Genomic DNA, 25829 nt, shown 5'->3' with positions numbered 1-25829 from the left:
TTCAGACATGCCATAATTTCAGCGCTCTCTGGGTCGTCGTAGTGGGGAAAAAAGTGGCAGGTCGCCGCCACAAAACCTCCCTGATGGTCGCGCAAAATTAACCCGCCACCTCCTTTAGCTCCTCGCTTGGCGACCGCCCCGTCCGCGTTCCCCTTGATCCATCCCTGCTCAGGCACCTCCCACCGCTGCACAGGTTTGGCGACCATCGGCCTCTCTGGAACAGCATGAGCATCTCTCCATTGCTTCATGGAAGATAACACCCGAGTGAGAACCTCCTGAGGAGGGGAAATTTTCCTACCATCACGCGCATCATTTCTTGTGAGCCACAGACCATACAACGAACTAGCCCAGTAGCCAGTTAGCTAACTCGCCTTGAGACTGAAGATGATGAGGGGGATGTGGTGCCCCCACCCTGCCTTCAGACCGCAACAGTTCCCAAAAGAGGACGGAGTGCTGGCACCCCCAAAACTGGTGGTAGACTGTCTCCTCTCTGCCACACGCGGTGCAGAACACACCGGGCTTAATGCGCCGCCGGTGAAGCTCAAAACCGACAGCCAATCCATTCCGCACCAGCCGCCAGGCATGAATCTTCGCCTTCCCCGGGGCGTCAGTATCCCACAGAGCAAGGTAACCCTTGTGTTTTGCCACCGAGTTAGATGCCTCTGGCCGTCCAGTAGACATCCGCTTCATCGCCATCTTGAGATGGTAGGCCGACCTGACCGAGAGGACCCCATTCCGGGTGTAATTCCACGCAAGATAGTCCACAGAACCAGGTCCGCCGACCGCAATACGCTTGATATCACATGCATCATCAGTCGAAAACATAGAGTCCACTTTGGCATCATCCCAGGGTCGTACCATCAGGGGTGAGCAAATCCGCCACCTTGGTTATCCCGGGGATGTAAGTCTGGCCCAGTGGCCTCATACTCCCCATCCGCGGTATCCAGTTGCTATGGTGAATGTTGACCCCCGATCCATCGCCAATACGCCAAATAGAACCCGCACGAAGCAGCTCCCGCCCATGAATGATGCTTTTGAAAGTGAACGAACCAGCAGCAGGTCAGACCGCATTCATGATAGAGCAGTCTGGGTAGTAGCGAGCCTTTAGAACCCGAGCACACAAGGACGTTGGCTGTTGAAGGAGGCGCCACGCCTGCTTAGCTAACAAAGCCTGGTTGAAGGCCTCCGGATCTCTGAAACCCAGACCACCCTCCTTCCTAGCCTCACACATCTTGTCCCAAGAAATCCAATGCACATTCCTCTCACCATTAGTTGCTCCCCACCAGAATTTAGATGAGATTGATTTCAGGTTCCGGCACATTTTTTTGGTAAGTTGGAAACAACTCATGGTATGGGTCGGTGCAGCTTGGAGGGAAGATTTCACCAACACTTCCCGAGCTTTCTTGGACAGACCCTGCCCCTTCCATCCACCAACTTTGCCTTTCGAGCTCTCAACCACGTGTTTAAACGCTCCTTCCTTGGACCGCCCCACACGAGTGGAAAGCCCCAAATATTTCTCACTGAGAGCCTCCGAACTAATGCCACATGTTTGCTTCAAAAGCTCCTTGGTTTCCACCTGGCAACCCTTTCCAAAGAATATGGAGGATTTCTGTAAGTTCACCTTCTGACCAGAAGCAGCCTCATATCTTCCCAAAATATCCTTCAAAACCTCCATACTCGCTTGAGTTCCCTCCAAGAAGACAATACTATCATCTGTGAACAGCAAGTGAGTAACCTGCGGGCCATTAGATCCAAAAGAAACCCCGCTAATAGCCTTCTCCTCTTGGGCACACTTCAGCAACACAGAGAACCCCTCCACACAAAACAGAAATAGGTACGAAGAGAGTGGGTCACCCTGTCGGAGTCCCCTGGACGGATAGAACATCCTAGATAATCCACCATTAAGCTTGACCCAAAACCTTGCTGACGAGACGCACCTCATTACCATCCGAATCCACTCCTCATTGAACCCAAATTTACGCAAGACTTGCTCCAGAAACCTCCACTCGACGCGGTCATATGCCTTCATCATGTCGAGCTTGACCGTGCAAAGGCACTTTTTCCTCTTCCTAGTCCTGATAGCATGAACACACTCATAGGCCACCAACACGTTGTCAGTGATTAGTCTGCCTGGAACGAACGCACTCTGCTCCTCCGAAATCAGCACTGGAAGAAAACACTTAAGACGATTAGCCAACACTTTTGTAGCAATTTTATACAAGACATTACATAGACTAATCGGCCTGAACTGCGAGAGCAACTCCGGTGAGTTGAATTTCGGGATCATCACAATCACAGTTTCATTAAAGGCCTCCGGTGCGGTCTCCCCCATGAGAAACCTCCGGACAACACCATAGACATCATCTCTAACCAGGGACCAGTGTCGCTGGTAGAACAACGCAGGGAAACCATCCGGACCCGGCGATTTGGTCGGTCCCATCTGAAACAAAGCAACTTCAATCTCCTTGTCAATGATCAGAGAGGAAAGCTTGTCATTCATGATAGGATCAACGAGCGGCACAATACTATCCAGAACCGTGTCCGCTCCCGTCGAACCTTCAGAAGTGAACAAATGCTCATAAAATGACGCTGCCATCTCCCTCATCTCCTCCTCCACAGCGCACCTGGACCCGTCCTCCCTCTTGAGTGCCCGGATTGTGTTCTTCCTCTTTCTGTGAGTAGCTCTATTATGGAAATATTGAGTGTTTTGATCCCCAACCTTGAGCCAGTCAACCCGTGACCGCTGATGGTAGAAAATCTCCTCCTGCTCAAAGACCTCCCGCAGCTTCTCTTCAATCTCTTTGATCTCATGCGAGTACCCAGTGATCCTCGCACGGGTCTTTGCATCGGTAAGCTGCGCCTTAAGACCCTTAATTTGCTTCCTGATTGAACCGAAAACCTCCCTTGCCCATAATTGCATGCTGCCAGCCGTCCGTGCTAGCCTCTGACATATAGCAGCTATATCCTTCTCCCCACTGCCCGCGCCCATCCATGCAGCCTCCACCATATTATCATACTGATCATGACGCGTCCACGCTTCCTCGAAACGGAAAGGTCTCGGGCCACGAGCATGCTCGTTTGGAGCTGTCTCCAAGGCACGCACTAAGATAGCCTGATGATCCGACTCCTCCGTCATCAGGTGCTCAACCAGAGTCTCCAGAAAAATAGACAAGAAATCTTCATTACACACGGCCCTATCCAACCTGACCTGAATATTGTCATCGCCTTCCCTCTTATTATCCCAGGTATACTGGTAACCAGAGAAGCCCAGGTCGGCCAAACCACAATCTGCCAAACAGTCCCGAAAGTCTTCCATCTGTGTAAAACTCCTCGGATTCCCCCCGGACTGATCAGCATGGAACAAAGCTTCATTGAAGTCACCAACACATATCCAAGGCAAGTTGTCTTGAGCTCGTAAGTATCTGATCGCATCCCAGGATTTCTTCCTTAGCTCCGTCCGCGGCTCCCCGTAGAATCCAGTGACCCTAAGGGATTTGCCATCAAACACCACCTCCGCATCAATGAAATATTGGCAAAACGGTCGGACTGAAACATGTACATGCTCCCTCCACCAGAGTGCTAATCCGCCACTCAGTCCACAACAATCCACAGCCACACCGCACCTGAACCCTAAACTCCACATCAGCTTCTCCATACCCCTAGTCTTCTTCTTTGTCTCCGATAAAAAAACCACCACTGGGTTGTGGGACCGTACCAGGTCGCGCAGCTCGCCTACTGTCGAGTCCAACCCTAGTCCTCGACAGTTCCAGGCCAAGATATTCATTGGTGCCGGCGGCCCTGGATACCAGGGTCCGCCGATGATGATCCATCCTTGCCGGAGATGCGCTCAAACACCGATGACATTTTCTGTCTCATTTCGCGAATGAAGGCATCCTGCTCTCCCTTTGCCACCTAAACTTGTTTCGTTCTCCGCTTCCTGCTGTCACCAAAGAACCTATCATGCTGTTCGTAGCTTGACCTTCTATCCAAGTCATCTCTGAATTTCCTTCTGTAAGTGCCTCTCCGCCTCCCATGCGATTCCATCCTATCTCCACCACCACTCCAAGCACCTCTCTCCAAACCCCCCTCGAGTCTACCATCATGTTCTTTCTTCTTTCCTCTGCTCCTGCTACCCACAACTGAGCTCCGTTCCTCCCCCAAGCCACTTCTATGTTTCTGCTCCATCAGCTTGTGTCGCATATCCGTCTCACGCCACTGCTCAAGGCTATCGCGGAGGTCCCTCTTTTGTTCAGCACCGAGTCTTGATCGCGATTTGCCTGGGCTGTTAACCTCAACATCAACATGAACGTGACTCTCGCTAGTGCGAGCGTCACCCGATCCCGATAACTCAACATTTAAATTCCTCCTTGTGGGTAGATCGCGCACCCTCGGGTTTGAAGCCCGAGACCTCGCAGCATCACCAGTGTGATTGCCACTGCGACTGCTTTGGCTTCCCGACCCCCCACCAGCGGTTCCATCACCTCCCGCCGCATTCCTTCCCGGAGAAGCCCTTAACCAGCTGCCCCACTGATCTGCCGACTCAATTGGAGGATCACAGCGGTCCTCATTGTGCACCAAGCGCCCACAGTCGAAAAAAATGGGGGATTTTCTCATAGTAGAAGTCAAACCAGGTCTTTTCCTTGTCCTCCTTCGACCTCTTGAGATAGAAGCCACGAACCAAAGGATCAAAAACAGAGATAGTGGCCCTCACTCTCAGAGAAAGCCTCCTCTGGCAAAACCCTCTCTGTCAACATCGACCTTAACTATGTCGCCCAGCCAGTTCCCAAGCGCCTTGCCAAAAGCCTCCGTCCTCCTGTCCGGGGGCAAGTCAAGCACCCGCACCTAGACATCAATCCTGTCAAAGACCATCTCCGACGTTCTGATACTCCCCTCATAATCCTTCATAATCAGAACACTGAAATCGAATTGCCAAGGACCATTGTTAAGCACATGTTTCCAATCACCTTCACTTCCGAACTGCACCATGATGATATTGGGACCAATCTCGCTAAACTTCGCTTCCCTGTGCAGGCCCCAAGCTCTAGGCATCGTCTTCTCTACCGCAGACATCTTCATAGGCCTTACAGAACATACCTTGCCCACCGCCATCCATCTGCATCGCTTCTGAAAACCAGGATTTGGATCATCAAACACAAAGCCTTGAACCTCCTTGTCCATCAGCACCATGCCGCCGAGCCTCTCCGACAGGCTCGCCGCCGGGTCCGGGGTCTTATTCCCCCCAGGGGACTTGACAGAAGATCCCTCCTTCCGGACCAACGGCGTCGCCGCCGCCACGGGCGCTGCAGAAGACGATGCCCGCGGAGACGCACCCGAAACACGCTCTATCGCCTCCGCCATCAGCTCCGCTCGATCGCAGGAGAGCACAGTCGCCACCGGCCGGAGAACAGGGAGACGCAGTTGCCCCCCAAAAGACCGCCGGATCCCAACCACCCCCATAGACGAAACCCTAACCCTAGCGCAGCAACCGATCGCCTCGCGATCGCCGCTGCCGCCTTAGCGTTTCGAACGTGGTGGACCCTTCCCCAACTTCCCCAACCCTTTTATCCTTAGCTGAATACACGATTCCGCAGGTACCTCTCTACAATTGATTCCACCTCCGGCCGACGGCCCGGCCCCACCTGTCAGTACCCCCTTTGCCCGCCGGGCCGCTTAACCCAAAAGCTTCGACCCGGCGGCTCCCTCCCCTCCCCACCTCCGATCTCTCTCCAATTCAAACCCCACTCCTCCTCCCTCCACGCGCGCCGGCGACGAGCACCCGCCGCCGGCTAGGGTTCCGCGCCCCGCGATGGAGGCATCCGGCTTCGGCCGCGACGCGGGGCCCCTCAACCGCGGGCCGGGCTCCGCGCCCCTCGCCTTCGGCGCCGGCGCGGCCACCGCCCCTTCTCCCGCGGCGCAGCCCGCCCCCGTGCAGTTCCCCTCGGCTAGCCCGGCCGTCCCCTTCGTGCCCCCCTCCTCGCGCTTCCCGAGCGCTCGCCCCCAGCTCTCCGCAGCGGCCCCCATCTCTCGCCCTACTTCTCCCATCCCCATACCGGCACCCTCCGCGCGCCCGGCCGCAGCTGCTCCCGGCGCCTCTGGTCCCGTGAGGTTTCCGAGCCCTCTTCGTGCCGTCGACCCAGGCGCGGCCGCCGCCACTGCTCGCCACACCGCGCGCCATCTTCAGCCCCAGCCGAGGTGAGTGCTCCCCACCCCCAAAGTAGAATCTGTGTTGTTTGATACCCCCAAGTGGTATCTGTGTTGTTTGAGCTTGCTGTCGAGCTGGCTAGCTAGTGTCGGTTAGGTTTCTGTTCTTGCTGTTGCATCCAAGTAGCTGTAACTGTAAGTACAGGCGTGTAGTAGCTTCAGAATCTGAAGCATAGTGTAGTTAGCGTTGTGCAGATATATTCCGCTCGCGGTAGTTTCGCATATTCGGTGATTGCATAGAGTTTCCCCATTGGAGATGGCTAAATGCGCATATGAGTTTTTATTTGGTCGGATGCCTGCAACATTTGAGTATTAGCGCGTCATAGCAGCTCTAGTGATCTAGTTTCTACAATAGGGATTGTCCTAAGTTGATTGTTAGAGATCGTGGCATGGCACGAGGCAACCATGTAGCCAATTCACAAGACTTGGCATGGCACGAAGCAACCATGTACTGCCTCTGTATCAAAATATAAGACGTTTTTTGGTTTTGCATAGGGCATAAAAAACGTCTTATATTTTGTTACGGAGGGAGTTGCCAATTCACAAGACTTAGGCACACTGGTGACTGTGTAACAAGTGAATGATATTTGAGCAGGGTATAGCACATAAAAAGGAACATCTAAAATTGCATGTTGTTCAAGCCAACTCAAAATATCTGATAAGGTGCCTTGCTGCTGGAATGGTAGACTAAGTTCTAACTTTTTTGGTGGTTAATCACCTAATCCTAGCCCATCTGGTTGCAGTTCCAAACCTGCGATACCCATGGTACATTATTGATGGATTGTTTTCGTGTTCACATTCAGAGTAGCTGCACCATCCATAGGCAGGCCCATGCATCCTGGTATTTCCTCAAGGAGCAGGTCCCCGCCGAATCTATCAAATCAGCGTGTGAATGTTCCTCCAGAAAATGATAATGGTATGGGGCAAAGAAGGTAAAACTACTTCATGTTGTATCCCTCGTCAAGCTATCTGAATTCATAATGGACATCCAATATATTCCAGTCAATATCTTTAAAATGTTTGTATACATGGCGTGCAGAAAATTTGTACATAAGGGCTTGATACGTAGATATAGGTCACTTAGCGACTGTTCTCCTTTAAGTCGTCCAAATGTTGTAGGTGGGACAATCCGTGTCAGTACAATGCAATCTTCTTCTGAAAGTTGCGCAATGAGCCACTGAGCCAAATATTCATCACTCTCTGCTGAACTCTAGGGTATGTTTGGATGGTGGACAAAGCTCACCTTGCCAATTTTCAGGTTATGACCAAAATTTTGGTCTTTGCTTGGATGGTTGCCAGTACTTCTGAAATGCCAACTTCTCTTTTGCCCACTCTAGTTCATTTTTCTTGCCAATGTTAGCAAACTCATGGGTAAGCAAAAGCTTGACCAAACTTTGGCTAGCCAAATACTCCTCCGTTCCCTAATATAAGACCTTTTAGCTATTTCAAAATATTGAATACATACATACTAAAATGAGTGTACATACATACTAAAATGTGTCTAGATACATACGACTCAAGAAAAAGCTAAAAGGTCTTATATTAGGGAACAGATGTAGTATTTGGCAGGGCAGCCTTGGGCTAAAACCAAAGGTACCAATGCTGTTGTTTATACGTTATTTTGCCAGAAGGCCATGGTCAGAGAACAATACATCAATCACTGTCAGTTCTTAAATGAAAAATGGTGCATATCATTATACTAGGATACACTACATTTTGTGTAGTTGATCTTAGCTGACATGCTTGACATGTCTTTGTATGGACCACCCTACATGGATTATGGTTGCGTAGGTCTGGAGAGGATTTTTCTGTTGGGTGTGAGTTCAGATGTGTTTTCCCTGGAGCTTGCAACTATAACCTTGTGGGTACAGCTATCAGGGTTTTTAAATCTAATGTCTCTTCCATCAATAGGTTGGTAAACTATGCAGACCCGTTGTTTGAAAATGAAAGTGCGCAATCTTCAGTGCAAATGAGAATGCAACCTCCAGAGACCGGAAAGACAGCAAGATCACCACCATTAGACATGAGCAGACAGTTTAGACCATCATCAAGCCTTCCAAAATTTCCTCCTACGCAGCGTGCTGAGCCTCATGATCATGTGCAAATGTGAGTTATTCGATAGAAATTGTCAACTAGTAATTGTTTACTCTAATTGTATTTTAAGTTTTATTAGTGTCTCACTGCAAATTATCTCATAAAAGAGTGTAGTACCGGTTACTTAGCTACTAATTAGTATTTCAGTACTAAATGTCACTGGTTGTGCTGTGCTGCTTATCTCCCTGTTTTTACTTGATATTTCAGGCCTAATCTATCACCTTCCAAGATTGGAATCCAGAACCAGTCTCCTTTTCATGATGCACGTGCTACATTCTCTCCTCTTCTGAATAGCAATTTAGTTCCTGGTAATGGGAGGCCCCGTCCTGCCTCAGGGACTAGTACATCTTCTTCATCAGTGCTTGGTGGTGCGGCTCAACAAGAGATGAACGATCATATGCGAGAACAAAGGTGCTGTCGGCTAGACTGTCATAAACTGCCACATAGTTGATCGGAGCACCATTCTATTTTTGATTTTTTTGTGTTCATCAGTAGTATGCAGCCTGTATAGTCTTTATTTAAATAGTCTTTGGTGATACTAATTTGAGTCGAGAAAAGGAAAAACTTTTAGATAAAAAAATATTTATTGTGATTGTCTTGCGAGCTGTTCAAGTTTTTTTACTAGAAATATACTCAACCTTGTGATGCTGGTAGGTTTGCATGGAGTAACCCCTCTCCCCCTGCTGGGACATTCTTCCTATTCAAAAGAACTTTAGCAATGGATATAACGAACTTCCGCGCTGTAACGTAATACTGCAAATTGAACGTAAATTTGCTTCTGTGATCACATTTATTACCTGGATCACTGTAAAATCATTGGTTAATGCCATCTCTTGTGCTTGTGCTCCTGTTGGTACTTATGCGTTTATGGCTCTGTAATATTTCCTTCCTTTTATCCTTCTGTAGATTCTCAGCTCCACTTCAAAGTCGAACAATGGATCATAGCATTTCAAAAAGGTCTAGGTCACCTACTTTATCCTATCAGGATGTTGATGGTGCTGAAGCTCGTCATGGCACTGGTGCAAATGCTAGAAGGTACTACTATCTACTGATTGCCATTTCTTTATGGCGTGCCTGTTTTCTTCTGTTGCTGCATAAATAATTAAATATACATGTGATCTCCTAACTCCTAAGTGCTTCAACACCCCACAACATATGTATATATAGGTAATCACTGCTACTTTGAATTCGTATAAATATCCTGGACTGAAGAAAGTTAGATAATCATGATCATCCATTGGGAAATCAATTCAGTATGGAAATGGGTAAAATGCTGGGCATAGTCATTTTTGGGCATGGATTACCAAACAAAACATGACCCACCTGTTATTACGTAACGTTTTCTCTTTACTTGGTCGGTGTGTTACCAAACTGAATCAAGAATACGAACATGGAGACGGTCTTCTCTACACAGTTTTTGGAAAATTTATTTTCCTTGTAGCTTTTAGTCTCGCTAAAGGAATATTAAGCAACTAGTGTTTTATTCGAGCTCTTAAAATGTGGAAACCCTCAATAGTATGCACTAACCTTTTGTGCTAATTCTTTTTTTTCTCTTCATTTTTAGTGACATCTTTTTTTCGAAATGTGAGCTGTGAAATTCTTCTTTGCTATTTGTCTGCTAACCTTTTTCGGTTTTCGGTTTAGGGTTTGGTTCCTGTGAGCGCTAATTCTAAAGCCTGAAATCTGGCATTTAAAATGACTAGTTGCATTAGTGATGTATTGTGGACTTGTGGCTAATGCATAGAGCATTTTCCTGCTGCTTCCTTTACAGACTGATAAACTATCCGGATACGTTGGTTGATGATGTAAGTATTGAAACTTCAAAAAGGATGAGGGCTCCTTCATCTGAATTCACGAACATGCCCAAGTCTCCACCTTCAGATATTAGAGACAACATTAGGCCGGCACCTGCCGGTTTTGGCAGCAGTAATGTTGCAGCCCAGAATCTTCGTTCACAGGCTGATATCCAGAGGTAAATCCTTCGAGTTTATTTTGCTGTATGTCAGTTTTACTTATTAGTTTTGATAAAAGATGCAATAACGACTAAAATAAATAAATGACGACCAGTAAGAGCACAATCTAACACATCTACCATATTTATGCCTAGGAGCGGTAGTTAGTAAACGAATTGATCTGTTACTGTGCTTGCTTATCTTTTACTTTATGGCATTTAGCAGTTGACTTTGTTGCTATTATTACAGGTCTGAAGCTTCCCCTCTCAAGGTTGGAAGTCAAATAAAATCTCGCATTGGTGATGTGCGTTCACCACCGTATCAGCAGTTCCGTCCTTCAGATACTTATTCAAAAGAATATAGTACACCTACATTTTCTCCACCAAAGCCTTCGATTCTCAATTCTAGGAGCGTGACCCCTCCTTTGGATGACGGTGACGACTTTATCCCTTCAACTGAACTTGAGAGGTGCTTATGCCAGCTTCATAATGTGGCAAACCCTTTTTTTTATCAAATATACTGTTTGTTGTTATTGACTCATGTAACATTTGCTGTAGAGAAAAACAGGCAAAAGCCAAGCGTTTGGCTCGTTTCAATGTTGAACTAAGCAGGCCAGTGGAAAATATCAATGATCTCGCAAAAGCGGACAAACAGAAACAAGCCTCTTCAATGGGAAAAGTTCCAGTCAGATCAAATGATAGTACTATGGCTGACATGGACCCCCCAGAGTTAGCCGCAATTCTTGGGCTTTGTTCCTATATGTGCCCAGGTGATTCCTGCACTAGATCATATCACTTGTTTTTGCGCAATGTTATTTTGGTCATTCTCAACTCTTCAATGTATTTTCTTAACCATGCTACTTACAAACATGTATTCATGCTTTGTTTCTAGAGCCTGAAAGGGCGGAGCGCGAGAGAAAGGGAGATCTTGATAGGTACGAGAGGTTAGGTGGAGACAGAAACCAAACCACCGAGCTTCTTGCTGTTAAAAAGGTATATAGTGTTTACCTTGTCACCTGCCAGTATGACAGGATTCTATCTGAATTTATCTCTCATCACCAGTAACAGGAAGCATGATGGAAGTTATTATCTAATTGATACAGTATACTAGGACTGCTGAGAGAGATGCAGAGTTGATCAGGCCTCTGCCAGTTCTGCAGAAGACCATGTCATACCTTCTTAGTTTGATGGATCACACATATGATGATAGTTTCTTGGGCTTATACAACTTCTTGTGGGATAGGATGCGAGCGATAAGAATGGATCTTAGAATGCAACATTTCTTCAATCAAGAGGCTATTTCTATGCTCGAGCAAATGGTAATTCCAATTTTTTATTATTTTTCCCACTGTCCGTAAATGTTTTTCTCTTTGGGTAAACTTATTTCCCAGTAAGTTTCATCGTGAACTTTTCTTTTCTTTTCTTTTCTTGGCCAGATAAGGCTCCACATTGTAGCAATGCACGAGTTATGTGAGTACAGCAAAGGAGAAGGTTTTTCAGAGGGTTTTGATGCACACCTCAACATTGAGCAGATGAACAAAACATCAGTTGAGCTATTTCAAATGTATGAAGACCATAGGAGAAATGGTGTGCTCTTCTCAACAGAACAGGAGTTCCGGGGTTATTATGCACTGCTCAAGTTAGACAAGCATCCTGGTTACAAGGTGAGGTGAATTGAGTGGGTCTTGTTGTTTTCTGCTGTTTTGCTGACTTCTGTGTACATTTGAATCAGGTTGAACCTTCTGAGTTATCTCTGGACCTTGCTAAGATGTCTCGTGAAATTAGAGGCAGCCCAGACGTCTTGTTTGCAAGAGAAGTTGCAAGGTAGTCATACCTTATGGCATAATTTGAATTCTTGGGTCTTTAGTAACTTTGATTTGACTTAACACCAACTTTTGTCATGCAACTCAGAGCATGCAGAATGGGAAACTACATTGCTTTCTTCCGGCTTGCAAGGAAAGCAACATATTTGCAGGCTTGCTTGATGCATGCTCACTTCGCGAAGGTAGAATAGTTTGTCGATGAAAGGCTGTTCATTTTTGAACCATATCTTTTTACTGAAATTATTTGTTCAAATGTGCACATACTTCTAGTTCTCTATTGTGCATCTATGCTGGCAAGTAACCTTGTAATAATAAAACGTGTTACCAGAATTCAGAACTGACAGTTTCTCATTGTAATTAGTAGGACCTGCTGTTGTTTTTCACAAGACAAAAGGTGCTTGGTAGCACTATAAATTCTTAACTTTTGTCATGTTTCCATTGTACTGTAAGCTGATTCAACCCTAGCTAGCTAGAGGAAGTAGTGGGATCTATCAACCCTTCAAATTTTTGAAACGACCATTGTACTTGACTACTTGTTACAGTTTACATATACGTCTACATAGTGTATGAAAATGTGACAGTAATAATTGATCACACAGGGTAAAAATTATGGAACCGCCACTATCTGGCATTGACGAGTTCTCCCTGGCCAGTATTGTACTCCCTCCGTATCAAAATATAAGATGTTTTGGTAGGTTAGTTTAGCCTACAAAAACGTCTTATATTTTGGTACAGAGGTAGTACTTCTTTACATTTATAATACGTTCTGTATTAGTTAAAGTATTCTTATGTTTTGACAAGTCACTAATCAAAATTTCTGGAAACAATGGTTGATGTGAACATTAGTTCATGGCACTGCTGCCATAGAGAGTAGAGCCAAGCAGTATGACTTAAAGCCCAAAGGGAATGAAGCCAATATGGTATTAGAAGGAGATAGAATGACATAAATTCGGATGAGAGAACTAGACAGGTTCAGAGTTAGCAAATGGAGGTGTGCATGATTCATTTCTTGCTTGATCTGAAAGATTATCAATTTATCATGTTGCTACTTAACCTCACCATTAATACTTGGACTCTTTCTTGTAAACGAATCAAACTCTTATCTCTACCTCTTCCCTAATTATCCTCCTTACTACTGATGCATCATCCGTTCCTGCTAATTGATAAACTACGCGTGCTGGACTTAATATCTTTAACATCGAGCTTTCCTAAATCCTACAGTAATAAACTGTCATCTCGCTTTAATCTCTACTTCGTTGTCTGTACTCTCAAACAATAGTATGGCCATTGTTTTGTCCCAGCCGTTTTCTTGGCGCTGTCAATCGAAGCCATGCTGTATGTGTGGTGAGATCACAATGGACAGGTCAGGATGTCCTTATGTTGCTGCTGTCTGGTGCACGTTCGCCGTGCCGTGGGCAGTTTCCACGACATCTGGCCATGCTAAGGGCTGCTCCTCATCACCATCAACTGTCGTTGGAGTCTTGATGATATCTCGCGAAATGCAACACTGGCATTGAGCCCTTGGCTTGCTGAGGTCACCAAGGATTTCAATGTAGCCGCCTGGCCAACATCCTGTAGGTCGATGACTACCTGCTTTTACAGGAAGGGTGTAATGACATGAACCTCAGAGGACGTCATTGCGTTTTCTTCAGAACTTCAGATCAACCAAGACAGAATTAAGTCTCTCACACCTAATGTCGTCTAGCATGAGTTTTGGTCTACTTCTTCCATACCATGATCCTCTTCAAGTTATGGTGCAACACTGGTGGACCTATTCCGTCCCTTTAGGAATTGCGGATATGCCTGTTTGACCATAGACCACAATTCTGCTCCTATACTGTATTAGGGCCACTTATCAGATATACTTTGTTGTCCTGTGCAGAGCAAAATATTTTAATAGTATTATCTTTCACTATTCGCTACCTCTGGTGTACTCCGAGGTTCCATGTAGTACGCTAATTGTTTGTTAGTTCACACTTTTGTGAAGCTTAACACCTTTCTTCTACCCAGGTAAGAAGGCAAGCTCTGGCTTCCTTGCACAGTGGTCTGCAGATTGGCCAAGGCATCCCTATTTCACATGTCGTGGAATGGCTTGCAATGGAGGTAAGTGTTCTCTTATTCAAACAGTAAATTATTCATTATGGGAAAATTGATATCATCTTGTGTCTTTCTTTTTCAGGACGAGGACATTGAAAGTCTCTTAGAATACCATGGTTTTGGATCGAAGCAGTATGAAGGACCGTACCTAGTGAAAGAAGGGCCTTTTCTTAACAGTGAGAGCGATTTTCCATCTGGTTGTTCTGAACTTGTGCACTCGAAGAAATCACAGAGAATAGTCGATGATGTATCTTCTGGTCCAGTTTGTGCTCCCACTGGTCAAAAAGCGACTGTTGCACCATATTCTGTCGGGTTTCCTTCCCCAGCTAGCAAAAGAGAGCAGGTTCCGCCACGGTCTGCCCTTGTGATTCCTGTTAGTGCGAAAAAAGAGTTTGGCCCATCGTTTTCTGGACCTGTTTCTCCCACTTCTAGCGGACAGATTACTTCGCCGTATTCTGGTCTGTTTTCTCCAAAAGCTGGCAATAAACAGTTCAATTCAACATATTCAAGTCCTATTTCCCCAACTGGTAGCAGAAAGGGAAGTGTTCCAGTTATTCTTAGCACTTCTCTGCGTGCTACCAAGCACGCACTCTCGCACACAGGATGGATGGATGACCAGAGAGTAGCTTCACTGAAAGCAAAAGGCAAGATCACGATGACTGATGATTTCATAATATCTGAAGACCAGAATGGTGATTTTGTGGACTTCTCGAGAGAACAAATGGAGATACCGCAGTCAGAAGCCTACACTCAACATATTGATGCTTTGGTGGCAACCATAGTCTCACATCCTCTAGCAGATGGTGTATCCTCAGATTACGCCCATATGCATGAAGAGGAAGATGAGCTCAGGGCACATGGCTCTGGCAGTGATACAGATTTGGATGATGAAAGTCCATCATGTCATCAAGTCAATCTAATAGAACGTGTGTGGCCTACAGGTTCCCTATTGCCTGGTCATGAGGATGGAGATTACCAAAATAATAATGAAACAACATATGACTCGTTACCAATTGTTGTGTCTCCAAAGAAAACAATTTCAGATGAAAGGCTAAAGATGATACTGAGGTTGGTTTTGTTATCCTTGATCTATGTCACTAATTCTTTAATGTACCAAACCTTTGTCCTACTGTGATCATACAGGAAATGGAGGCAGCGTGCTGCGGATCAGAGATCTCTGAGAGAGCAGAAAAATGCCCTTGCTATTGCAGCATTGAATTCTCTGTCACTTGGACCACCAGTTCACCAAACCGCAGTGGTAAGTCTACCATAGACATGTTCTATTTATTTCAAGGCTTGGTGTTTTCTGCAATTTATTTCGATGATTTGTAAGTCCATGATAAATGATCGCTTTTCTACAATGAAGGTGCCAAAGCATGCAGTCCACGAGCTAGACATTGGCCATGCCTTTAAAGAAAGATACACACGGCAACAAAGATCTTGGTCACGACTAAATGTCTCAGAGTTGGCTGGTCCTATTTTAACTGAAAGGAAACCTGATGCTAGGTGCATCTGCTGGAAGATGCTAGTACTTGTCCCACCAAGTGCCATGAAATCTCAGAGCAACAATGTTGCCTCAAGATGGTTACTCAAAAAGCTCATGGGTTCTGGAAATGAAGATAATGGATTGCTTCTTACTTCAGCAGACCTCTCAATTTGGAGAACGTGGCTCAGTTCTCCGAGTGTATGCTGCCTATCCGTTGTCAGGGCCAGTGACCAACAGGTTATTGGTAACGAAATTGCTGACAGCACGAACTGTATAGTATTTGTGGTATCTGAAAGCATTCCGTGGGAAATGCAGAAGGCACGATTTAGCAGTCTGTTAGCCTCCATACCTCCTCAATCTTGTCTCCCTCTTCTGATTTTAAGTGGTGACACATATAATGAAGGGTATGATTATGCGTCACAAAATGTCATTGATAAGCTTGGCGTCAGCGGTCTGAGTGAAGGAAAGATTGCTTCATCCTTGGTTGTTTTTCTAGCTGGAAGCTGCACTGAAGGTTATATCAATGGCTTCTTTGACGATGACAAGCTGCGAGAAGGTTTAAAGTGGATGGCGAACAGTTTTCCTCTAGAGCCTGATGTCATCCTCGTGAAGACACATGAGTTACTTCTGAATTACTTGAACCCATCACTTGAGCTACTTAACAAGCGTGTTGCGCCTGAAGTTGGTCCTGAGCATTGCATCTCAGTATTCAACAACGCTGTCAGCCAGCTTGGAGAAGAGATTTTGGCAGCAGCATACAGAAGTCCTAATCAGTGGCCAGCTCTTGAGATTGATCTTCTGGAGAGATCGAGCAGCGAGAGGATGTTCACAGAAATGTTCTTACCTAGCATTGGATGGTCATCGCCGTCAAGAATCCAGCCGCTGGTGGAAACCGTAAAGAGTTTGCAGCTTCCAGAGTTCAGTGACGACTTGTCTTGGCTAAAACAAGGATCTTACATGGGCAGGCAGATTCAAGATCAGAAGCTATATCTCGAGGAGTGCTTGACGAGATATCTGACCCAATCGGCTCGGTTGTTAAATGGAGCCCAGGCGGTTGCTGAGGCAAAGATTATGGTGCAGAAAGGTGTTGATCTTGAGCTCCGTGACTCGAATCACTATCTTGTGCCGAACTGGGTTACTATCTTTCGGCGGATCTGCAACTGGAGGTTAGCGAGGCTTTCTACCGGAGATTTCTCAGAAGCTTATGTCCTGAGTCAGCGTCTTTACCAGCCCCCTGCAGCTGATTCCAATGGTGCAACACAGCACGGACTCACTGCCAACAGCGATACTATAGGCGAAGCGCCCATTTTGGAGGACCATGACATGATGCCCGCTGTGCCATCTGGGCTCTCGCTAGACGAGATCATTGGGGTGAGTTGTGACCTTGATTCTGACAGTCCTCCACCGCCGAGACCTCTGTCACCACCGCTGCCGACCCCAGCATGCGACGAACCTCAGGCACTGGCACACATCAATGGTGAGGTAAACCCAGTGCATGGAGCTACCCATGACAACACCTACGACGCACCACCGAGAAGAGTGGAGCTAAGAGATTTGGTTCCACTCAAATGGGACGATGAGCTTGCCAAGCTAGAGCAGCAGTGCGCCAAGCTGCAGTCCAAGATCGATGAGAAGCTCTTTATATACTTCTGAGCTGCCGAGCCTTTGAAAGGCCGAGACGCTTGGTGTAACTTGTAAAATTGGATATCATTGAGTGATAGAACATTGTTTTGTTAGGTTATGTCATTATTCGACGAGAATGTCATGGTGTTGTAGACATATATAGCGCAAATATCCAGAGACGATTTGTTGTAACTCTAGCTGTTAGCTTTCCCAGTAGTTCAGTTCAGAAATCTCTTACATCTACTCATGGCTGGTGTTATACAAGCCGCAACGAATTTCAATGGACTGTTTCGACATGAAAATGTACTTTCAAAATTCTTTTTTGGTTTTACAAATATGTTAGTACAATATTCTCCCCACATGTAAGGTGTATTGTGACATGTTAAGGTTATTTTGACCAACCATCGCTTTTTAAATGTGTTGCTTCTGTGGCACAAAACTGATGTCACAAGATTCATGTGTAAAACTACCTAGTGGTTTGTAACAGTAGTAACTTAGCAAGACCAATACGTGAAAAACTCGTAGATGGTGATAAGTTGGATGTCACAAGATTCATGTGTAAAACTACCTACTGGTTTGTAGCAGTAGTAACTTAGCAAGACCAATATGTGAAAAACTCGTAGGCATTGGATGGTGATAAGTTGGATAATATTCATCATATAATAATCATAACCTAGGACGACACAGAATTAGCTTCAATTCATCAATGTAATGTAGACCGTAAATAGTCATACGTATTTATAGAAAAGAACTTCACGACATCTTTTGTCATACCTTCCCGTGGCAGCGGGTTCCATAAAGAAACTAAGAAATATTAAGGCCTCCTTTTAATAGAGAACCAGAACATAGCATTAACACATAGTGAATACATGAACTCTTCAAATTACGATAATTACCGGAAAGAATCCCAATTATTGTCACTTTGGGGTATGCGGATCATAACACGTAATAGGTGCATATAACTTGCAAGATCCAATCAAGAACACAAATATATTGGTGAAAACATAAACGATTCAGAGCCCTAGTGACAAGCATTAAGCATAGCAAAGTCATAGCAACATCAATCTCAGAACATAGTGAATACTAGGGATCAAACCTTAACAAAACTAACTCGATTACATGATAAATCTCATCCAACCCATCACCGTCCAACGAGCCTACGAAGGAATTACTCACTCCCGGCGGTGAGCATCATGAAAATTGTGATGGAGGATGGTTGATGATGACGAAGACAGAAGATCCCCCTCTTCGGAGCCCCGAACGGACTCCAGATCTGGTCTCCAAATAAAGAACAGGAGGTGGCGGCGGCTCCGTATTGTAAAACACGATGAAACTTCCTCCATGATTTTTTTCTTAGGAAATAGTTATTTATAGTATTCATATTAGGGTCAGCGGAGCTTCGAGGGGCCCACTACCCACCAGGGCATGCCAGAGGGGGGTGGCGCGCCCTGGTGCCTAGGGGGCAGCAGCCCCCCTCCAGCAGGTCTTAGCTCCCGTATTTTTCTTTTATTCCAAAAAAATTCTCCAAAAAGTTTCATCCAATTCCGAGAACTTCTATTTCTGCACAAAAACAACGTCATCGTAGTTCTGCTGAAAACAACGTCAGTCCGGGTTAGTTTTATTCAAATCATGCAAATTAGAGTCCAAAGCAAGAGCAAAAGTGTTTGAAAAAGTAGATACGACGGAGACGTATCAACTCCCCAAGCTTAACTCATTGCTTGTCCTCAAGCAATTCAGTTCACAAACTGAAAGTGGCAAAGAAAAACTTTTACAAACTCTTTTATTCTTGTGTCCATATATATGCTTAAATAATACCCAGGTTTTCAGCAAAGATCATGTCTAACCATGCAAATGATAACTCTTAGAAAATATATTCACTCATATCAATGGTGTAAGGGCATGTTTATCCCTGAGGTGTTTTGGTGATTGATGACAATGATTTTGCGGACTAATCGTGTGCCTTGAGTCTCTCAGATACTTCATCACTGGGCACGAGACGATTTGGTGCCCCTCGGAGACTATTGAAGTCGGGGTCGTCCTACGTTTCTCTTTGGTGGATTTGAGTCATAGGAGAGTCGTACTATTAAGAGGGGGTCCGCGTCGTAAAGGTTTGGGTGAAATCAACACGTGCACTTGTCTCCCCTTTCCCTGCACTTTGGAGCTGCCCTTCGTTATCTTGGTTGTGCGGAAACCTGGCGACTACTGCTGTACTTGCGGTAGTACCGCTGGGTGTCACGGTAGTACCGCTCCTCCGGAGCGGTAGTACCACGGCACCCAGGCCTTGTGCCGCTCCGGTGCGGTAGTAGGGGCGGATGTAATTTTTTACATCCGTGCCCACCACGGTAGTACCGCTCGTCCAGCGCGGTAGTACCGCGGGGGCCCACGGTAGTACCGCTCCCTGGGAGCCGTAGTACCGTGGCCCTCCTACCGAGTACCGCTGAGCCACGGTAGTAGGCGCGGATGTAATTTTTTACATCCGCGCCCGCCACGGTAGTACCGCGCCTTGCGAGCGGTAGTACCGCGTCGGGTTTTTGCACCACCCCAGTTTCAGCGGAAGTAGGCACGGATGTAATTTATTTCATCCGCGCCCTTCCCAGGCCGTCACTCTCCTGCCTTGTGGTAGTACCACAAGGGGGAGCGGTAGTACCGAGCCAGCGGTAGTACCGCCCCTTAGTCAGGCCAGTTCCGGCCTGTGCTGCTGCCGCGGTAGTACCGTGGTCGTCCACGGTAGTACCGCGCAGCCTCACGGTAGTACCGCGCCCCTGGAGCGGTAGTACCCCGTGTCGCGGGTTGAACTTGTTGGATAACGGTTGGATTTTTCCACTACTATATAAGGGGTGTCTTCTACCTCTAGTAGGTTACCTCTTCCACCTCTAAGCTCCATTGTTGCTCCAAGCTCCATTTTTGCCCGATCTCTCTCCCTAGCCAATCAAACTTGTTGATTTGCTCGGGATTGGGTGACAAGGGCCCGATCTACACTTCCACCACAGGATATTTGATTTCCCCCACTTATCCCTTGCGGATCTTGTTACTCTTGGGTGTTGAGCACCCTAGACGGTTGAGGTCACCTCGAAGCCATACTCCATTGTGGTGAAGCTTCGTGGTGTTGTTGTTGTTGGGAGCCTCCGTTTGTTGTGGAGATTGCCCCAACCTTGCTTGTAAAGGTTCGGTCGCCGCCTTCAAGGGCACCAATAGTGGAATCACGGCATCTCGCATCGTGTGAGGGCGTGAGGAGAATACGGTGGCCCTAGTGGCTTCTTGGGGAGCATTGTGCCTCCACACCGCTCTAACGGAGACGTACTTCCCTTTAAAAGGAAGGAACTCCGGTAACACATCCTCGTCTCCACCGGCTCCACTCTTGGTTATTTCGTGCCTTTACTCTTGCAAGCTTTCTTGTCTTACTTCCTTGCTTGCTTGTATGCTAGTTGTTCTTGCATCATATAGGTTGCTCACCTAGTTGCACATCTAGTCAACCTATTTTGTTGCAAAGTTTAATTTGGTAAAGAAAAGCTTAAAAATTGTTAGTTGCCTATGCACCCCCCCTCTCGTCAACCATATCGATCCTTTCAATTGGTATCAGAGCCTCCTCTCTTTATTAAGGACTTTGCCGTCCGAAGAGTATGGTTGACACCAACGATGGTGCGGAGGAACACTCCGGTGTGAATCCCATCTCGTCTTCGGCCGAAGGGGGAACCTCGGTCTCACATGAGGAATTCAATGTGGCTTTAGACACATTGAAAACCTCCATGACGGCCGAGGTTAAAAGCATGTTTACTGAATTTCTAGAGGGACTTAAACTATCTACCTCGCCTATGAAAGTGGGTGATCCCACTAACAAGGTGACGGATGCTAACTCCGATAAGGGGGAAGCTAACAATGAAAAGAGTCCTTCTACTAGTGGTAGAAATGGCACCGGCATCTTTGCCCATGTGGAACCTCCTATCTATAGAGGACCGATTCCCTCCACTCATTTAAATCATGCCGGTCCTCCTCCTAAATATGTAAAAAATGAAGATTTTGATTCTTGGGTTTATCGCTTCAAGAGACATTTAAAACATGTGAACACTAACCTTTGGAGAATCATTAAAGAAGGTTTCTATCCTCATGACCCAAGCAACTTCACCCCTGGAGAAGAAGTGGACAATCAATTCAATGAGAGTGCTCTCTTCATCATCCAAGATGCTATCCTTCCCGAAAATCTTCCTCATCTTCGACCTCATGTCATGGCTAAAGAAGCATGGAAGTGTGTCGAGCGTATGTACAGAGGAAGTGCTAGCATTCAACGCTCCAACTATGAAGTGGTGCAAGATGAAGCCGATGAGTTTGCAATGAAAGAGGATGAAGAACCTCGTGAGCTCTTTCGAAGAGTGACCAAACTTGCGGTCGCACTCCGAGATCATGGGAGTAAGGACACGGATGACAACTGGATCAAGCGCAAGTTCCTCAAGGCCATGATGCCCTACAACAAGGCCATGTCCTCAGTCATCCGCCAAAGACCGGACTTCCACTCCATGACCTCTAGTGAAGTGTTGGATGAGTTTATTGCAATGAACATCTTGGATAAGACCGCCGACAATGCGGTGCTCCGTTCCCAAAGGGCTAAGAAGCCCAACCTTGCTCTGAAGGCCAAGGTTATTGTGGAAGAAGAGGAAGAAGTGGAAGATGAGGAAAGCAACCCCGAAGACACCAAATTTGATTATCATGAGCACATGGCCCTTGCTTCAAGACAATTTTGGAACAAGAAGAGTTCAAGACCCAACTTCAACAAGAACAACTCCAGTGGCGTCAAGGGCAAGCAACGAGTTAGAACTTGCTTCAACTGTGGCAATGTGAGCCATTTCGTTGCGGATTGTCCTTACGAGAAGCGGGAAGACAATGGTGGCAAGTTCATCCGAAAAGACAAAGCCAAGTCCTTCCCCAACAAGAACAACTTCGCCAAAAGGGCTCCCACTCGTGGGTTGGTGGTTCAATAAGAATACCAAGAGGATGACGATGATGATGAAAATGAAGAAGCAATGGCCATGGCATCTGTTGCCATTGCCACTACTCCCCGGGTGTCTCTCTTTGATTCACCCAACGAAAACATCACCGCCAAATGCCTCATGGCTAAAGCTTCAAACAAGGTAACCCCCAACATTAAAACCACCATAATTCCTAATCCCTCCGTGGAGGATTGCATTGATGAACATTGTGGGTCAAATGAAGAAGTGAATGAGTTTGAGTCTTTTATGAGTAAGCTCAAGGGCAAGTCCAAGAAGCACTTTGTTGCTCTCTTGGAACAACTTGGTGAGGCCAATGACATGATCGAGGCTCACGAAGAAACCATCTCTAAGATGGAAGGTCATAGTCGTGATTATGCCGATGAGATATCGGATCTCTCTAATGCTCTTGAGGAAGAGCGTGTGCATCGCTTGACTCTTGAGGAATCACACAATGATGACCATGCTAAGTTAAAGAAAGATCTTGATCATGCTCTTGCCATGTCTCATGTGCTAACTTCCGAGAAGGCTAAACTTGGGGTTGATCATGCTAGACTCAAGGAGGAGTTTGAGATACTTGACAAGGCCCACAAGGTCTTGAAGGGTACTCATGCTAGCCTCAAAGAGTCTCATGCTCAACTCCAAGTTAAGCTAATCAAGGAAAAGGCCACCTTTCCTCATATGGTATTAATTGATAATGCATGTGCTACTAACCCATGTTGTGAGCATGTGCATCTTGTGGAGGAAAATGCCAAGCTGAAGGATCAACTTGAGAAAGGCCTTGTGTCTTGCATTCAAGGTGAGAAAAACCTCAACGACCTTTTGAGCAATCAAAAGGAAGTTGTGGCCAAGGAAGGAATTGGGTTTGCTCCCAAGTCCAAGAGCAAGAAGAAGAAGAACAACAAGATCAAACGTCCCCCTCCTCTCAAACAAACGTTTGTGAAAGAGGGAGAGGGTGCTCCTAAGAAGAAGAAGGAGAAAGTGAAGGGAGTTGAGGTCCAAAAGGGCAAAAGCATTTCCTCAAACAAAGCCGGCGACTTTAACCCATCATATGTGTTGTGCCGTGCTAGTGATGGACATGTTTATGCTAAATTTGTTGGTTCTTCTTATGAGTACATTGAATGGTCTATTTGGGTTCCCAAGACCCTTGTTACTAACATCAAAGGACCCATTACTAAATGGGTACCTAAAATCAAGCATTGATCTCGTGTAGGTGTTTGCTTCCGGTGGGGGATCATGGTTGCTCGATAGTGGAGCAACAAATCATATGACCGGGAGCAAGGACTTGGTGGTGGACGTGCAAGAGATTCCATCTATGCCCACCAATGTCGAGTGGGGTGATGCATCACATTCTAAGGTATTGGGTCTCGGCAAGGTTATCATTTCTCATGATCTAACGATCGAGAAGGTCATGCTTGTCGAGTCCCTTGCATACAATTTACTTTCCGTTTGTCAACTTGCACTCATGGGTTTTGCTACGTTCTTTGATATTGATACCGTGGCCCTCTTGTGGAGCAAGACTCTTAAAGTAGCCTTTGTTGGGCATGTCGAGAACGGTCTCTATGTGATTAACTTCTCGGAGCGACCCACTAAGACCGTGACATGCCTAATGGCTAAAGTTGACGTGGGATGGCTTTGGCATCGCTGTTTAGCCCACGTCAATATGAGATCTTTGCAAAGTCTTCTCAAGGGGGACCATGTCCGTGGACTAACAAATGTTAGCTTTGCCAAAGATCGTGCTTGCAGTGCTTGTATCGAAGGGAAGCTTCATGAAAAGGCTCACCCTCCATCAACCATCATCTACTCGAAGAGACCCTTGGAGCTCCTTCACATGGATCTCTTTGGGCCTCCATCTTTTGATAGTCTTGGAGGAAGAAAGTATTGCTTGGTGATTGTGGATGACTACTCAAGATACACTTGGGTATACTTCTTCAAGAGGAAGAGTGAGACTCAACAAACCGTCATCAACTTTGCAAATGAAGCTCAACGTCAACATGATGCAAAGATCTTGACAATAAGAAGTGACAACGGCAGCGAGTTCAAGAACTACACCTTGGATGAGTTTCTCAGTGATGAGGGGATCAAGCATCAATATGCTGCTCCTTATACCCCTCAACAAAATGGTGTAGCGGAGAGGAGGAACCGGACGTTGATGGATGCGGCAAGGACCATGATGGCGGAGTTCAAGTCTCCATACAACTTTTGGGCCGAAGCCATCAACACCGCGTGTCATGCATCCAATCGGCTCTATCTCCGCAAAGGCTTGAACAAGACTCCTTATGAGATACTAACCGGCAACAAGCCCAACCTCAAGTACTTCCGGGTGTTCGGTTGTAAGTGTTTCATTCTCAAGAAAGGTGTTTGTTTGTCTAAATTTGAGGCTAGAGCTCCTGAGGGCATATTTGTTGGTTATGCTACAAACTCTCATGCTTACCGTGTCCTCAACAAGTCCACCAGACTCATTGAGGAGACGTGTAACGTGGAGTTTGACGAAAATAATGGCTCCCAAGTGGAGCAAAGTGGTACTTGTGATGTAGGTGATGAAATTCCTCCCCAAGCCATAAGAAGAATGGGTATTGGTCAAATTCTACCCATTGAGGAACCCCTTGTGGCCGAAGGAGAAGGACAATGCTCTACTCAAGTAGAGCCATCACCTCATCAAGACCCACACGCTTCCGAAGAACAAAGTGAAGGCCCTCAACCTTGTGAACAAGACCAAGGGCAAGATCAACCTCAAGATGGTGGTGAACCTCTAAATGATGCCCAAGGTCAAGTTCTCCCCATCGAGCAAGTTCAAGATCAAGAGCAACCTCGAGATCAAGAACAAGCTCAAGACGGCGCTCAAGATGATCAAGTAAACCCTCCTCCTTCCACATCCGAGGAGGAATTAGAGCGTCGTGCCGCAAAGATTGCTTCAAAGCTCACCACCCAAGGCCATCTCATGGAAAATGTGGTTGGAAGTCTAAGAAAGGGGGTAAGCACTCGTAGACAATTAGCAAACTATTGTGAACATCACGCGTTTGTCTCTTGTGTTGAACCCCAAAAGGTCTATGAGGCGCTCGAAGACTCGGATTGGCTCAATGCCATGCATGAAGAACTCAACAACTTCGAGTACAACAAAGTGTGGAGATTGGTGCCAAGGCCATCGGGGAACCACAACGTCATTGGAACCAAGTGGACCTTCAAGAACAAGCAAGATGCTCATGGGAACATCATTCGCAACAAGGCGAGATTGGTAGCACAAGGCTACTCCCAAGTCGAGGGTATCGACTACGGTGAAACCTTTGCTCCCGTTGCTCGTCTTGAATCCATTCGTTTGTTGATTGCATATGCTTCCCATCACAACTTTAAGTTGCAACAAATGGATGTGAAAAGTGCTTTTCTTAATGGTCCTATTAATGAGTTGGTCTATGTCAAGCAACCCCCCGGGTTCGAGGACCCCTACTTTCCGGATCATGTGTATCAACTCGATAAGGTACTCTATGGCCTTAAACAAGCCCCACGTGCGTGGTATGATCACCTTACCGAGTTGCTACAAGATCGTGGATTTGAAGTAGGACAAATCGACCCCACTC

At 46.3% G+C, this 25829-nt stretch overlaps 1 protein-coding gene across 1 annotated transcript; it reads left to right on the top strand.

Moving 5' to 3' along the window:
• Positions 1–5689: 5689 nt before the first annotated feature.
• On the top strand, positions 5690–17612 carry LOC123043976 (SAC3 family protein B). The gene is made up of 17 exons (XM_044466595.1): positions 5690–6192; positions 7005–7133; positions 8113–8307; positions 8503–8706; positions 9202–9330; positions 10067–10267; positions 10497–10715; positions 10805–11016; positions 11139–11239; positions 11350–11565; positions 11683–11910; positions 11979–12070; positions 12158–12251; positions 14080–14172; positions 14249–15234; positions 15310–15424; positions 15533–17612. Exons 1-17 carry the CDS (start codon positions 5807–5809, stop codon positions 17303–17305), a joined length of 5373 nt encoding a protein of 1790 aa, XP_044322530.1. The 5' UTR covers positions 5690–5806; the 3' UTR covers positions 17306–17612.
• The last annotated feature ends 8217 nt before the right edge of the window (positions 17613–25829 follow it).

The sequence above is a fragment of the Triticum aestivum genome, chromosome 2B (genome assembly GCF_018294505.1).
Source record: "Triticum aestivum cultivar Chinese Spring chromosome 2B, IWGSC CS RefSeq v2.1, whole genome shotgun sequence".
NCBI lineage: Eukaryota > Viridiplantae > Streptophyta > Magnoliopsida > Poales > Poaceae > Triticum > Triticum aestivum.
Note: the sequence above shows the minus strand (reverse complement) of the source record. Positions and strands in the feature narration are given on the sequence as shown.